The 17,360-nt window shown below is 44.5% G+C and overlaps 1 protein-coding gene across 2 annotated transcripts in view; it reads left to right on the top strand.

The window, feature by feature from the left end:
- The window catches only part of AMBRA1 (autophagy and beclin 1 regulator 1), a 226,798-nt gene that overhangs the window by 93,085 nt on the left and 116,353 nt on the right, over positions 1 to 17,360 (top strand). The window contains exons 10-11 of one of the 2 annotated variants that reach the window (XM_075927593.2): positions 14,283 to 14,366; positions 15,023 to 15,123. In XM_075927593.2, coding sequence (XP_075783708.2) covers positions 14,283 to 14,366; positions 15,023 to 15,123 — 185 coding nt within the window. The remainder of the gene's footprint in view (positions 1 to 14,282; positions 14,367 to 15,022; positions 15,124 to 17,360) is intronic. The other variant, XM_075927594.2, reaches the window with a different exon arrangement.

Below are 17,360 nucleotides of genomic sequence, written 5' to 3'. Positions count from 1 at the left end.
GCTGAAACTGACCAGCAGCTGAATTGGGGAAGCCAGAAGCAGAGCAGCTGGGGTACTGCCAGGTTGGTCTGGTAGCGCTGCCCCTCGGGGCTGCGGGACCAACCTGGCAGCACCCCAGCTGCTCTTGGGGACGCCTGGGGCAGAGCAGCTGGAGTGCTGCCGGGTTGGTCCTGCAGCGCCAAAGGACGGCGCTGCGAGACCAACCTGGCGGCACCCAGCTGCTTTGTCCCAGGCGTCCGGATTCAGCTGCTGCTGAAACTGACCAGCAGCGTCAGTTTCACCAGCAGGCTGAATCCGGACGCCTGGGGCAGAGCAGCTGGGGTGCTGCAGGGTTGGTTCCGTAGCGCCGCCCCTCGGCGCTGCAGGACCAACCCGGCAGGACCCCAGCTGCTCTGCCCCAGGGGTCCCCAAGTCAGCCGCTGCTGAAACAGATCAGCGGCTGATTCCAGGAAGCCGGGGCAGAGTAGCTCTGCCCCGGGCTTCCTGGAATCAGCCGCTGATCTGTTTCAGCAGCGGCTGAATCGGGGACCCCTGGGGCAGAGCAGCTGGGGTCCTGCCGGGTTGGTCTCGCAGCGCCGTCCTTTGGCGCTGCGGGACCAACCCGGCAGCACTCCAGGCGTCCCCAAGAGCAGCTGGGGTGCTGCCAGGTTGGTCCCGCAGCCCCGAGGGGCAGCACTACGGGACCAACCCGGCAGCACCCCAGCTGCTCTATTGCAGGGATCCCCGATTCAGCTGCTGCTGAAACTGACCAGCAGCAGCTGAATCAGGGACTCCTGGGGCAGAGCCGGACTATCGTAAGGGGGGGCTATGAGCGGTCTGGGGTGGCATCCCCTCCCACCCCACTCCAGACCACTCATAGCCCTCCCCCTTCTGATAGTCTGGCATATCTGATAATCCGGCACCCTCTGGGTCCTAAAGGTGCCAGATTATCGGAAGTTTACTGTATTTAGGACAGTATGTTGCTCTGTCACAAATGCTTCACCAGGGTTTCATAAAGGGTTTCAAGCCAAGACTAAAGGTGAGATTGTGGCCAACTCCCTCTGTCTGCCTTCAAAATTGAGCTGCCTGGTAGAATATAGATTGTGAGGAGCTCAGCAACTTTTTTAGCATGTGCACCTTCTTCCCTTCTATATGTGTGCTGTCTCTTCCATTCACTGTTGTGCCAGTACTCCTCCCTGTTAGTGCTATTTCTTCCCCCTGTAAATTGGACTCTACAGCTGAACAATTCTCATTGGTACTGGGAAGGATCCTTTCAGGTCTGTAACTGACACAAATGAGGTCCTCAGCAGTATCTCCTATGAATGAGGAGAGGGACTGGGCTCTTTGACCTAAGGATCTATTATGGTATTTAGGTTTTTCAGTTCAGTGCAAGTACACTAAAAATGCCTAGATAAAGATTTGGGATCAGTGTGTGTGCACTGCAGGCGCCAGTCTTGGGCAGCCCCAATCAGTAAGACCACAGGTTCATGACAGCCACTTGCTGACTTGAAAAGTTGATGAGTCGTCTTCAAAATGTTTACTTGCTTTAGAGCACCATGGATGACTTAGCCTTCTTCTACAATGAGGCCAGTTGTGGAATATTTGGTTCCCAGACCTATGAGTTTCTTAGCAAGTTAGCCTGAAGCAGATTTAAAGTACATGCTCTAGGAATCGTAGGATAAGTAACCATCTTTCCATTTAGGAAAGGCCTCCACCTTCCTTCCTGCACACTCTCCACCATTCTTGACAGTCTCACTGACCTCTCACTACGGTCCAAAGGAGTCATCTCAGAGTTCCTCTAACATCTGTTTAGATATACGTATAGCTATAAAACAGACATACAATATTTTTAGAGAATTTGTCTGTCTGTGAGACGTCTGTCTGCGAGTTCATTTGGTCAAGAACTCCTAAATAGTAAGAGCTGGAGCCACCAAATTTAGTATGCAGCTTCCTCTTATCCTAACTTAAAACAAGGTCAGGGTTTAGTTGTGGCAGGAAAACAGAAAGTGTCTGAAATGGGGCTGTTTTTTCCAAAACATGGAAAGGGAAGAGGCAGAGAGAAGGGACATGTTACTGTAGAGTGGTCACTGGGGGCTGAAAGTACAGAGAAGAGCTATACTTTGCAGTGACCACTGGAGGAAGCTGTATCAGCAGCAGAGTGTCCAGCTGCAGATGGAGTTTTGCATGTTGTTGGCAACTGGACTGGGTGAGTGGCCCCCCTCCCTCCAAAGGTGCTGGATGTGGGGGAAGTCCTCCCAGCTCAGATCCCCTCAGGGGATGGGAAGCACAGGCTGTAGGACCAGAAGGGCCAGCTGCGGGACAGGTCTGGCCCCTAGACTTTTTATTCCCCCCCCCAGACAGGCTGTAGAGGCACTGTAGACCGGGGCTGGCCCCTAGAGCCCTACCTCCTACAGACCAGCTGCCAGGGGGGCTGCTGGTGGCCAGGGCCAGCTTCCTTCCCCCAGACCAGCTGCAGGGGAGGGAGGGCAGCTAGAGTCCAGGACTGGTTCCCAGAGTTGTGGCCCCTGGGAGGAGTTACCAGCCAGGAAGCATAGTTCCAGAGCCCCAAGAGGACCCCCTACTGGAGCAGCACCACCCTTCTTACAATGGGCAGCCCCAGTAAGTTCCCCCCACCAGCCTCCCAGTCCCCTGCCCTGAGTCCTGTACTCCTCCATACTCTGCCCTGTGCCCCCCCCACTGAATCCTGTGCAATGAGGCCCCTACCCCTGTCCTTACTCCGCTACCCTCCACCCCTTGCCCTGAGCCTCCAACACTTTCAGTCCCCTCCCTGAGCCCTTCACTCAGCCAACCCCCTGTCCTTAGCCCCCCTTCCCTACTCCTATCTTGTACATTCATTTAAATAAATCATGTACATTTTCCTTTTTATTAAAAAAAACCTCACACTACTACAGTTAAGGACCCAAGCAATGCCAGTACACCTGCTAGTTTTTTCAGAAAAAACCAAAAGGCTTGAAAACTGAGAGCTTCACCCTCTGACCTTCATTCTATAAAGGAGAGGACTTTCTGAAGAGGATGTGTCAGGTGACCAGTTCTGAGATGTAGGCCAGAAGGGACTGTGATCTGTGGGACCTTGAATGCAAGAACAAGAAGTGTAAATTTGATATGACTCCAGAGAAGTGGGATGGGCAGATGTGTGAGAGAGACAGACTCTGACAATGTCATTTTGCTTGGATTGGAGTGGGTGGTGAGTTTTCTACCAACTATGAAAGGCAACGACTATGGCAGCCTCTGTGAAAGTTACTGGAAATCTGATTTGAATACTAGTTGTCATCTTGAATTATTGGATTTATAGGAACCGCCATCTAAATAAAATGGGGGGAAAAACCAACTAGCAGATGGGTGCATGAGACATCTGGGTAACATGTGTATGGCCCCAAATGCTGATGAGCAGAGACTCCTAGGACTTTTGTGCACAAATGCTCCAGATATACTTACTATATAAGATCATAGGAATGGCCATACTAGATCCGATCTGTCTAGCCCAGTATCCTGTCATCTGACAGCGGCCAACGCCATGTGCTTTAGAGGGAATGACCAGAACAACTAATCATCCCCTTTTTGTCCACTCTTCACTTCTGCCGGTCAGTGCATAGGGAGTTGCCTCCTGACCATGTAGGCTAATGGTCCCAGACTCCTTAACTTATCTAGCCCCTTTTTGGACCCCTTATTCATTTGATCTTCACAACATCCCCTGGCAACAGGTTCCACAGGTTGTCTGTGTATCCTGTGAAGAACAGTTTCCTTTTATTAGTTTAAAACCTTCTGTCTGTTAACTACGTCACCCATGGTTCTTATGTAAAAGAGTGAATAAGTCTTATTGACTGTCTCCACACCATTCACAATTTTATAGATCTCTATCATATCACCTATTAATCATTGCTTTTACAAACATAAAAATCCCAGTCTTTGTATTTCTTGTCATACAGAAGCTGTTACATACCCCTAATCATTTTTGTTGCCCTTCTTGGCACCTTTTCTAGTTCTCATATATCTTTTTTGAGGTGTGGTGACCAGAACTGCATTCTGTATTCAAGGTGTGGGCGTACTATGGATTTATATAGTGGCATTATGATATTTTCTGTCTTATTATCTATTCCTTTCCTAATGGTTCCTAACTACTTGTCTCTCTGCAGGAGACGTAGATGTGACAATTGTAAATTGTCTATGATCACTTTTACTGGCATAACTACGACGAATACTCTTCTGAGTGATGGTTTCTTGTCTCTGGAGTGGAGATAGAGTTGTTAAAAGCAGGAGCTCTAAATTTTCTTGTACCTGATTTTATTGTTCTATTTTCTTCCCAAATCCCCTTTATCTCTGTTGTTTTGCATGCAAAACGGAAGCATGGTGGGGCAATGATTTTAACTTGCTCCTATTCCACATTGCTTTGCTTCCCGTGCTTTGACGAAGAGAGGCATTCTAAGAAGCAGTTTTTAATCAGAAACGGATCACCTAGGATTTGATGGTCATTTTTGTTTAGGTTCTGTCTCTCTCTACTTTAGTAGAAAGTAGTATCTTTGGATTGGGATACTAAGCACTGCTATACCACTACCAAATATGCCACAATTCATATTCATTATATTCATGTCCTTTAAAACAGTGCAGGTAAAGAACCCTACAAGGCTGGAGGAATGGGAATGGTACCGAGTCTGCACTGAACCTTGCTTACTAGTGCTTGGGAAGTGTCTTAATTTGGCCTATGATCTACTCGTTATAGGCTGCAATTGTCTTTCCTGATTCGTAACATTTATTTTAACACTCTTGCACCCATCTTCTAGTTTTAATTCAGTGACAATGCCTGGATGTAGTGATAGTTCCAAGACTTCTTCCTTTCAGTGAGACTTCTCTTAGCAGGACATTGATAGCTTCTACAGAATAGCATCCTGTTACCACTCCCGCAAAGTAAGCTTCTCTATAACAGGATGTTGCTTGGGTGAGTTTAAACATACCAGTGCCAGCCAAGACTTCAGTAGCATGAGCTTTCTTGTAACAGTGTTCCCATAATGTAAATGGCTCCAGCTTCCTGAGCAATTCTGATGACTCGCAACAAGCTGAGGTGACAAGCTGAGCTGACTCCCTGTGACGGGGTGGCACTGCCCCTCACTAAAGCTAAAGGAGTCCACCTGGGCCCGGGGGTGAGGGCTGCCTTGTGGGTCATGCTCAAGAGGGATGCCTCCTGATTCAGCCGCAACCTTAACCAAGGCCCCGGAACATAGGCTTAGAGAGGGAAGAGGTAGGAAGCAGCCCAGGATGGAGGAAGGACCTCTGGGAGGTCGGCATGTTCCCACAGACATCCCCGCCGATCAGGTAGTGGAGACTTTCACTGCCAATAGGGCCCTGAGTTGGGACCCGGTGGAATGGGAGGGCCTGGGTCCCCCTAACTCCCCAAAAATCCCCGTAATCCAGCCTTCAGGACTGGGGAAAAAGCTGAACTGTAGAGACCAGGCCAGAGGGCCTTATTACCCCTGAATAAGGGGCACTGAACTGTAGAGACTGGGCCAGGTGGCCATATTATTCCTAAGTAAGCGACACTGAATATTGGGGCCAGGCCAGAGAGATTCTGTTTTCCCAGAGCCAAGGTGAATCTGCTCCGGGACCGGGGCCTACCCCCTCACATTCCCCCACACAACAGAATTTTGAGAGGGAAAGAGGAAGAGAGTGTCATTACTTGCATCTGATTGGCCATTCAGGCCTTTGCCATTAAATGTCCTTTGATAGTCCACAAATCATGATGCCAACCAAGTAGCACCTGCACTTTCGATTCTTTTCCCCTTGTCATCTCTTGGGTGAGTATCCCGGAGCCTGATAATGGCTGTTTGTAGAGAAGTGGATTTATGTTCATTTTGACCCCGTAAATCCATAATATTAAAAGTACACAGTGAGTCACCAGTGAATGTTGCAGGGTGGTGAACTGCTTGCAGAGTAGCGTCAATTGCTGTGAGCGTTCTTCCTGTTAGGGATGGACAAGATGTGGGGGGTCTCCCAGTCGCGCTCATTGATGGGAACTAGTTAAATGGATGGTAAATATTGGGAATATTTACCTTGACTAATGAATTGTATCTCTGGAAGGGGGATGGCTGCTGGGTGGTGTGCTCTGTTTACACAGTCAGAGCCCTAATAATGTTCCCTACACAACCTTCCTGATTGTGGTGCCTTTATATTAATTTGCTATTTACAGCCAGTTTCAGTCTATCCCGTGAAGTTTCCAAGCACTTATGACCCACTGAGTTGCTTAGTCTCATTTCAAATGGTGGTGGTTGGTCCCTAATCACGTGTCAATGTGACCGGTGGGATTGGAATAGACATAATTGTTGCCTGGTCAGAATGTAGCCTGTGAGTTTTTCACTATGATTTCAAATTGGTCTTTCTGAAGTGATTAATCCTTAGCATTTAGCAGGGAGCTGCCTGCTGTTTCTCTTTTGACCAGGTGATGTATCTTCGTGTATGTGTTGCTTGTCAGAGATACTTGATCCTCTGAAGTGTGCTTTTTTTCTTGTTTTGTAAAACTCATTTTATTTCTCCCTGAACAGCCCTCTGAGAGGTAATCAAGGCTGTGTTCTTTTTGGCGATCAGGAGAGCTGTTAATAAACTCAGCCATCTGCAATCCTGCTGGCTTCAGGAAGCTTTAGCTGATAAATGGATAGGGATTTCTCTCGTGTTTCCCTGAAACAGCTTCCAGTGAAAGATGATCATAGTTAGCATTCAGAAGAGGTGAAATACTGGGAATGTACCATATCTTTACTAACTTTAGCCTGGCTATCATCTCAGTTGTTGCATAGTCTAGAGATGAAAAGGACTTATTCTCCTACTTTCCATTTCTTCAGCCAGGACAGGATTGCTCCCTGCAGTTTGTCTGTCTAATGCTTTTATCTCCCAGTTTTATTGGGCATCCACTGTTAACCTTGAGGAGTTTATTCCACAGTCCTAATTCATCTTGCTGTCATTAAAGAGGTTTTTTTCATGTAGCCTAAATTTTTACTTTGCTTAATTTTACCCCATTCTTTCTAGTTACAGACCTGTTTTACCTTAAATATTTCTCCTTCCTTTGTGATTTATAACGTCCTTCAAATACTTAGATATTTGATTTGTCTTTGCTTATTTCTTACCAAGTTATGCATACATAATTGTGATTCTTTACTTCTAGATCAGTCCCTTAAGGCCTTTTCCCTACTATGAGTGTTGTGTATTTTTGTCCTTGTAATGCAGGGGTGGGGAATCAGAGGCTGGATGTGTCCCTGGCTTCCATGGATCCAGCTCCCGAGGCCCAGGGTTCCCCCCAGCATTGGAGGGGCCCATGCTGGTGCTCAAGCCCCTCCCGCCACCCCCCATTGCCCTCCCACAGGGCTGGAGCACAAAAATCTACTAGCCTGGGGCCCATAGGCTCTGGTGTGCGAGGGGAATATAGAGAGTGTCTTTCTCCTTCTCAGTCAGGGGCCACGTCAGTGAGGATTTTTTTTTTTTTTGGCGGCGGTGGGGGGTGCCCTTCTCACTTGTATGCAGCTCCCAACTGATTTTTCTGTGGATCAGTTGCCTACCTGTGTTGTAATGCCTAGGTGCTGTACACGCACCCCTCCTGCCCCAAGGGGATCTGTTCTTCTGATTTTTTTTTTTTCCAATTTGTAAACATCTTCCTGGTAATGAGATGTTAGAATTAAGTACAGTATTTCAGGTAGTGTGAGTCTGTGGTAGTTTGGACCCCTGTGCCCAAAATTGTATGAAGAGCAATTGCTGCATTTCTGGGAGTAGTATACAGTAGTCTCAGGTGGTGTCTCCCAGAGAAGGACTTTTCATCACTGCTCCAAAACATGCCTTTTTTTGCTGTCATGTTGTATTGCGTACTTTTGTCTGATTTGCTGGCTGTGTTCATATCAGTGATATCTCTGCATTCTGCTTCTTAGTTATCTCCCTTTCATTAAATGTTTGGGATTATTTTTTCCCAGATGTGTTGCTGGTTTCCATTTTTCTATATTTTGTTTTGATTTACTGCTCCTATTTCTCTTCTCTGAGGGGCTTTGATCTTTGCAAGTGCAAGTCAGTGAAAGGTGAAGATGTTTCCAGAAGAAACTCAGAAACCTGCAGTAATAGGTCTTGGATCCCTTTGTTTCCCTGACCTCAATATTATTTGCATCTTTTCCCTATTTAGAACAAAATTGTCAGTTAATTTGCATTCAATAACACCCCATGCAACACACATCCTTTACTTATCAGCATGGGTACATGGGATGACATAATATCATGGGATATCCATAATATCATCTGCACATTTCATTTAACATGCGCCGTTGCCTTTCTATTTCATAGATGTCATGGATTGCAGGGTGTTATGCCTTGCACTCCTATGTAGTCTCTTGTGCGTAAACCCATCCTACTGATATGTCTTGAATCTTCACTCACTCAACGGGGGGAAAGAGGGAACCCTGAGTGATGGGTCTTCAGGCTTCAGCACTTCTATCTATTCCCATGGCTACTTGAGCAGGACTAGTTTGGCTTGGCTGGCTGCAGGAGTCTTCTCTCAAGAGCGTTGTACCAGCAAATATATGTGAGGTCACAGTTCAGCCTTTTTCCAAAAAAGGTGCTACTTATTCGGCAACAAGAACTCAGTAATAGAGAAAAGGGTTAAAATAACAATGCAGGCTTACACGCATGAATCTAACTACAACTTTATTCTCTCCTTTCAAGTTTTGAATGAAATTGCATGCAGCCTAGACATTTATCCTGGGCTGGGACAGTCAGACCCGGAAGCATACTCTGTCTCACTGTCAGAGAAGCACTTTCCGATGTAGCTGTCTGCTCATGCCCTCTTTCCTCTCTAGGCAGGAGTTTTTAACAGTTTAGTGTCCCTTTGATCCTAGGCTTGGACCTAGGAACAATAAACGTCCTATGGGTATTTTTCATTTAATAGTTCTGCCATGGTTCTGTTCAAAACCAGTGATATTCTTTCTGAAGGTATGTTGACTTCACTCACTAGTTTTGTTCCTCCAAAAGCCTTTCATTTAATTCCATGCAGTCATAAAGAATAATATTGAGCAGGTAAGCTGAGGCACATATAACCATATGTACATATAATACAGTACATACATTTCCCACCTACTCCACAATGTAACCAAAGATGGTAAAATCAGGCCCAATGCCTCCTTCACCAATTATAACTTTTATTTATCAACCTCTGTTTTCCTATCCATGTGATTTACATTTAAATGATTATATTATAAACCAGTTTTCTCTAACTTTACATTTGATTTTGTGAAATACTGTATAAAATGCTCTAAATAAGTTTTTATTTTTATTTTTTTAAGTTAGATCAAGACAGTGTGGTAGAGGTATTAACTAAATAATTCCCTAAAAAGCAATCATGTTTGTGTGGCATGATTTGATATTTATGAACCCATTCTGTGTATTTCTTATACCTCCTAATAAGTTACATGGGATTTTGAAAAGTACTCAGTGTTGATCTAACTCGAGTTCCATTGCAGTCAATGGGAGGAGAGAGAGACCAACACAGAGTGTTTTTTGTCAATTCCATCCTAAACCTTTAGAGAGTATTGTTTTATTAAGCAGTGAAATTAAATGTTCAGGATAGTAATTACCAGGATCATTTTTCTGATCTTCATTACATTTTGCTATTCTCCAGTCTCTTGTTGCCTGCTCAGTTCTTCATGCTTTTAAAAATGTCTTGGTATGGCAAATTAAATAATTTCCTTTTTTGTGTGCATGAATTTGTCATTCATATTTTTTCAATTCTGCTTTCATTGGTCAATATCAGTCACCATTTACGAGATCATCTTTACCTCCTCATTGGGTTTGTCTCTATCTTAACTTAAAAAAGGGTAGTTTTTGGTTGCTCAATTTAAAATAGCCGGTTTAATCTCTTTCCATTTTTAATATGAGCTCATTTCCTCTTGCACATTCTTGATTATATTTGCAAATTTTCTTCTCGTTGCCTTTATGCCCCTTGGCAGTATTAGTTTTCCTACAAATTGTCTGATTATTCATAGGGCTGTTTGAGTCCTATGCCACACATTGTAAACAGAACAAATAAATTATTCTTAACCTGAGATCTAAGACAATCCCTCATAAAGCCATGCTGGCTGATGCTTCCTTGCATTTTTCCTTTTCATAAGAATTAATATATGCCTTAATTATGGTTGTTTAAGCTTCCCTTGCTTCCTCATTGTACCTTATTCAGTGGTTTTTTTTTTTTTTAAATTCCTCAAATTTTCTTTGCACAAATCTCCTTTTGCTACTAGCATTGTTTGTTGGCATACTTTTCTTATAGCCCAGATCTTGGCTCAAGGGGAAGCAGCGCCTTTTTTTTCTTCTTTGGCAGGAAAAATATTATGTTGATTTCAGAGCAGTAGCTGCTTTTTATATGGAATGGATCCACTTATTCAAGTTGTGTGTTTTTGCTATGAGACTGGGCACTGTAAATCTTTCTGCTGCTCAGCCATGGTATCTGGTGGGTCTAATAAGTAGCTGACACAAAGATAGAAAATTTGAAGCTGAGCTGTAACTCAGGTTATTAGGGTGGAATGTAAAGTCCCATTAATACTTTCAAGAACTTAGTTGGAAACTTGTTTCATTCCTTGCAGCAATACCTCATGTTGGCATGCAGTCATGTTAACATCTGCTCTCCTCGATCTGTAAGCGGAGTATATGTGGTACAGAAATAACACAGAAAGCACCATCCATCTTTACCAATCTGCAGGCTTTTTTATTTCCTTTTTAGAAGGTTCACGAATAATCTTCAGCTGGCATCAGGGTAATACCAGCTGCTCCAGCTTTTCAGCAGTAGATGAAGGCTCCCGGGTAACACAGAGACATTCAATATGTGATAACGAACAGAAGATTAAGTAAAGTATATTAGTAGATCTAACTAGATGGTATCTGTTTGTAATGTTCTTCTTCCTCTAGGCTCATCCTTTTGTTCTTCAGGAACTACAATAAATTATATTCTCAAAGAATGCTGGAGATTATGATCAGCTTTTACTCTCTTATACCAAATCCTGTCACCTTGTGGCTGAGCATACTTGGGGCAGGTGTTTTGAAACTGTAGCATTTGCTTCACCTGCCAGTCCACCAGAGCTCTTGTCTGTTTGCCTTTGGGCCACATTACAAATCCTATCTCTTCTTTCAAGTTAGTCCTGGACAAGCAGGGAGGAAGGAGAGGAATGAATAGATTGATGTGATATGGTAGGAGTGTTCTGAGCCATCTGGTTGAATTTTGAAGTATTTGTGCTTAGGACACTGCATTATTGAAGCTTTTATGATATTTGTATGGGTGTTAGCAGCATTCAGTAAGGTGCATTTTAAAAATCAAAATGAATAATTATTAGTCAGTGGTGCATAGGTCTCTGAACCTGCTTGAAGTGATGGCTATGGGCATTTACATTTTTTCTCCCTTTATTTCCACCAGCTTGAATTAATTTCTCATTCTTTTAAAACTTGCTAGGGGAATATTTTTAGATGCAGAGTTTTGCTGGGTGCAGCCTGCTGATTTCTCTCTTGCTAAGATTCTCCTCTGCCAAAAGCAACTTGTAACTTCAGTGGCTGCTTGTGTTTTCTGGTATAAGGGTTCTCTTTGGACTAGTTTTGCCTCTCTTCACTCGACACCAAGCATCCTGCATGGTTAGAGGCCTGTTAAAAACAGTTTAAAAGCGGATTATTTGTCTTAGTTTTTTTACTAGATTTAGCTCTATGCAGTGATCTTTGTGCATATCACTCCCTGTTCTCCAACTACTTTTTCATCCTCTCCCTGCAGAGTGAGACAAAATTGGGGAATAATGCAGGTGGGGTTGGGGAAGAGCATTTTTTTTCTTTGACAAGAGAAGGAATATGAGTGCTGACATACATCATCTTTGATGAGAAGAACTCCACGACATTCTTTTTGCTATTGATATGCTTCTTAATGGCAAGGAGGCCTCTTGCTCTATGGGAGACAATCCCACAACTTGTTTTCCTTTGTAGGCTTAAGGTACCCTGTTGGTCCCTTGTCAACGCCACACTGAGATCCAGCTATGTGGCCAAGCACTATAACTGTAGTCTGTTCAGGCAGATAGGAAGATAAATAGATGAATTTCCTTTTCTAGGCTGTGTTTTAGATTTGACTTTGACAAAGTAAAGTTTAAGATGTTAATGAGCTGTGGAGTGCACTCTCTGCTTTTCTGTTCCTGGCTTTTCAAATGAGTGGGAAATAGCCACGTAATGGACCCTTCTCAGCCCACATTTTACTTGCTTACTGTTAAAAAGAATCTATGTGCACAGCTTGCTGGAGTGGGTTCGGAATTTGCTGCTACCAGGTTTGTTGCATCAGAAGTATTCCAAAGACTGTAGGAATGAGGATAGAGATGTAGCCGTGTTAGTCTGGGGTAGCTGAAGCAAAATGCAGGACAATGTAGCACTTTAAAGACTAACAAGATGGTTTATTAGATGATGAGCTTTCGTGGGCCAGACCCACTTCCTCAGATCAAATAGTGGAAGAAAGTAGTCACAACCATATATACCAAAGGATACAATTAAAAAAATGAACAAATATGAAAAGGACAAATCACATTGCAGAACAGGAGGGGGATGCAGGGGGGGGGGAAGGAAGGTAAGTGTCTGTGAATTGATATTAGAGGTAGGGAGAGTGGGATGTTTGTGAGTTAATGGTATTAGAGGTGATAATTGGGGAAACTATCTTGGTAATGGGTGAGATAGTTCAAATGTTTGTTGAGTCCTTTTTGGAAAGTGTCGAATTTTAACATGAATGACAGTTCAGAGGATTCCCTTTCAAGTGCAGATGTAAAAGGTCTTTGTAGCAGAATGCAGGTGGTTAAGTCATTGAGAGAGTGTACTTTCTGGTTAAAATGGCAAGAAACTGTTTTCTCTTTGTGATCTTGTCTGATATCTGTTTTGTGGGCATTAATCCTTTGGCGAAGTGTCTGAGATGTTTGTCCAATGTACATAGCAGACGGACAAATGAGGAATGAGCAGGGCTCGCTGAACCGCAGTGATCCCCGCTCACCAGCTGCGCTGTCCGGCGATCTGTGCATGCGCAGATCACCCGAACTCGGCTTTTCCGGGTTACAATCTACTCGCCAGAAGCGAGTAGATTGTATTATTTGTCGAGCCCTGGGAACGAGGATTTATAACCTTTGAAGCTTCTTGCCATTAAGTGCCCTGCAAACGTTAACTTACCTTCACAATTCACTGGAAGTAGCTAGTTGTTATCCTCATTTCCAGATTAGGATCTGGATCGAGAGCAGAGAACAGACTTACCCAAGGTCATGCAACAAGTTATGCCACTTCGATAGTAATGGGAAGATCAGTGCTGCAGCGGTCAATCTTCTGGTGTTCAATTTAGCAGGTCTAGTACACATTGACCACGGTACTCCTTATTCCTTGTGAGAGCAAGGAAGTAGACAGGAGTATTTCTCCAGTTGACCGTCTGCTGAGGGAACAGTGCCAAAGTTCAGCATTAAGATATGTCCTCTCCAGATACATTATTTACATAGCTGGAATAGCATACCTTAAACTGACCTTTCCTTTCAGCGCCGTTCCCACAATAGCAGGTTGACAGGAGAAACACTCCCATTGACTTCCCTTAATCCTCATGACAGTGAGGAGCATTAGTGCCAATGAGGGCACCCTCAGTGTTTGATTTCACTAGATGCACTAAATCGAATTCTGAAAGATCGATTGCCACAGCATTGATCTTCTCACAAGTCTAGACATGGCCAGAGTAGACTATGGGGTCAGAGATGGAGTCCAGGACCTTTGGTGACTCTTTCCTGTCCTCCTTGCTATTAGTCCAATGTATTAAGCTGCATGGTGAGAAAAAGAGGGATAGTTTGTTCAGCAAGGAATGTCTGAAGTTCCCCTTTCATGGTGCAGAGAATGAGTTGTTTGGGGTACTGGAAGAGTGAGAGAAAATGAATGAATGAATGAATTCCTAGCTGGGACTGTTTCTTTTATTTGTCTTGTCTAGAAAACTCACTGTAGCTATGGAATAATTTAAAACTAACATTGACAAAACAATGAAGAGTAGACTGCAAGGATGAATCCTGTACTATCACCTGTGGAGGTGAACTATTGTACACAAGAGGCTCTATGTGTGTGTATATCATTATGAGATTGTTGGTGAAAGTCACATTTGGAATGCAGACTGTTAGAGGCAGATAGCTTGAGCTGACGGTACCTCTGGAACTCTCTGGCATTATACAAGGTGGCAAATTAAAGTTGTAGGTACTTTCCTGGGACCTACTATGGGGATGTTCTAATGTGCAATATTTTTTGTTTTACTGAAGGGACAATGGAGACCGATCAAGGCACCGAGCTCCCCGGAATGCCCGTATGTCTGCACCGTCGCTTGGGCGCTTCGTCCCCAGGTGAGACCTGTACACACATCTGAAGAATGGGATAAAATCTTGGCATTGCCACTAAAACAGAGCTCTCTGCTGGCATGACAGAGGCCCAGATTCAGTTGCTTGCACGGATCTGCTGTGCAATAGGTTATCAGTGTTGGGACTCCAGAGGATGCCTGGACCTCTTGGAAAAGAGAGGGTGAGACTGGTGTGATTAGCTTTCCCAGCTACATTCTCAGAGCCCTGTTCTGATCTTTTCTTAACTGGAGATTGGTGGCTGTAGTGTTGAGTCAAACTGAAAGTGGGAGAAAATCTCTTGGGGATTCTCAGTGATGCATATTGGGTCAAAGATGAAAGTGTAGGTAAGGGAGGAGATGGTGATTAGATTGCTGGTACAGCTCCGCAAGTTGTCAATTCCATCTTGGCTGGAGGGAGCATGCAGTGCTGGTCTGTGAGGAGAATTAATGCTCCTGAGCAATGGCCTGCCATTTTTGTGCTGGATGGAGCACTCAGGTGACTGGTTTCCTATTTTTGGCCTAGATTCCAGGGTCCTAGATTCCAATACTGCTTGTCCAGATTAGATGGGATTCTTGGATGAGAGCCTCAGTTTCCTGGCAGCACAATGGAGGTTTTTTCAGTGTGTGGGGGTGTTTCTCACAGTGTGTGCACTCTTTTTTTAGGCGTTTCTTGCTGCCGGAGTACTTACCTTATGCTGGGATTTTCCATGAACGTGGACAGCCAGGCTTGGCCACCCACTCTTCTGTTAACCGGGTCTTGGCAGGTAAAGAATGACCTCTTCTGGAATATAGTGAACTGTGCCTAGGTTGGATTTTCTCCAGTCTGCGCACAGTGGGTCAGTCTGGAAAAAGAACCTGTAACAGTTCTGTGTCCAACCTGGTATTGGTATATACACCTCTTGAAAGAGCAGAGGGCGTGGAATTAAATACTACAGTAACGGGGATCATACAAGTACCTAGAAGTTGCAGATTCCATACTTTGAGTGCATATTAGGGGAACCTCAGGACAGAGCCAAAGTTGGGGGAAATTTAATAATTCTCTGGTGTTTAATTCCCTCCCCAATCTGAAATGTCTCTTTGCTTTAAAAAAAAAAAAAAAAAAAAAATCCGACAACCTAATGATCAGCTTGCTGCAGGTCCTTCTAATTGAATTATAGGGTGCCTTGTTCATGTTCCGGCTGGCAAGCTGCTCACAAGGCAGCGCAGGATTCAATTAGGTTCCTAATAAGCGCATGTTAAAACCTCAGCTGACACCACATACAACATACAGGCATTTGGGCACGCGGGGGTGTAGGGGAAGAGGAGTGGTGCTTTGGCAGCCTGTGAATGAAACAGTTTTATATGATAAATGGCGTAATTCTTGAGGGTGCTTCTTGTTGGTGACTGAGCTGTTCTGTGATGGGTACCATCATTGGGGAGGCTTTTTTCGATAAGGGGAAGGCAGGTATCTGTGTACCTTGAGTTCTGGACATCAGCAACCTGCCAGATGAAGATCCCTTGGCTGCCACTACTATTGGCATGGGGTGGGGGATACATGGAAAGAGCAGGGTCTTCCGTCTATTTTTTTTTTCTCACTGTGGATGGTTTGGCCAGGAGCTTCATGCATAAGGAGAGCCCCTGTAGTTTGCATGGCTATATTGTGTAATGTGCCACTGTAGCCTTTTAAAACATCAGTATCATCTGTATAATTCAGAAATGTCTCCTGGATCCCTTGATCTCACTTAGACGCTCAGCTGAGACAACCCTTGTTTCCCATTCTGTGGCCGCAAATGCAAGAGAAGCCAAAGGCAATGCTGTGGAGCACTTCCATCCCACTGTGTGATGAGCAGGGGAGCCAGCCTGTAGCGTGTAGCTGACGCACACACTTTCTTCATGACTGTTGCTTGTGTGGAATTTGGTTGTCAGCTTCTGGAAGCAGCTCACTGGCAGATAATTACTTGCTGCCAGGCAACACTGCAGAGCTCTTCTGTAGTCAGGCTTTGTTGGAAACATCTGCCTAGAGCCCTCTCTGCATGGCATCTCTTTCCCAGCAGCCGAGGAGCATTCTGTCTTTTCCTGGCAGTTAGCGTTAAGAGCAGCAGTCAGTTTGCGCCTGGCTTCTAGTGACTCCTTTTATTATTCTGCTTCCTCTTCCTTCACATCTCTCTGCTGGAGAGTAATCCAGCATTTGAGCCCAAGCCTCTTTCAGTACAGAAAACGTAACCCTGCAATTCATAATGTAAAAACTGCATCTCCCTATCACAGAGGCTTCATTAAGAGCCCTTGTGCGGGGCTTAAGAGCCCACCAGTGCAGCAACCCCTTGTGTTTTTTTAGTACTGAATTCAGTTTATTTTATTCCCTCTGCATTTTCAATTTTTGACCTGCCACAATTGAATCAAGTATGAAATAATTGGATCAAGTGTGAAAGGCTAGGAGCATACATTTTTGTGATAACCCTGAAACTTATATTCCGAAATACCATTCCATGATGGGGTAGATTCTATGGCAAATTTCCTGGGTAGATTCTGTGGCAAATTTCCTGGCCAGACTACCTAGGGCCCTGGCTATATTTGTTGTTTGGGTTATAGTAGCCAGAACCCTATTGTGCTAGACACTGTATAAACAAGGACTGTTCCTGCTCCAAAAGATACATTTATACTACAATAAAACACCTGTCCCTGTCACTGGAATCCAAAGCTTGGACTCCAGCCTGGCCAGAAATGTCTACACGGCAATTTTACAACACTGCAGCCTAAGCCCTGTGAGCCCAGTTCAGCTGCAAGTGTTGAATTGCTGTGCACACATGCCAGAAGAGTTTACAGTCTAAGGGAAGACGAGGCCACAGATAGCTATGGGACAGAATCAAGGAAACAGTCCTGGCAGCGTGATAGGCAGTGGTCTCTATCTACCTACTACTTAACCATTGTCAAGTTTTTGAAGGTGTTAAAGCAGAGAAGAGTTTTAAGGAGGATAATGAGGTAGCTCTGTAAATATTTATGGGGAGCTTCTCCCACATGCGAG

The sequence above is a fragment of the Pelodiscus sinensis genome, chromosome 5 (genome assembly GCF_052426305.1).
Source record: "Pelodiscus sinensis isolate ZL-2025 chromosome 5, ASM5242630v1, whole genome shotgun sequence".
In the NCBI taxonomy this organism is placed as follows: Eukaryota; Metazoa; Chordata; order Testudines; family Trionychidae; genus Pelodiscus; species Pelodiscus sinensis.
The sequence above is the reverse complement of the archived record's forward strand: the minus strand, read 5'-3'. Positions and strand labels throughout refer to the sequence as shown.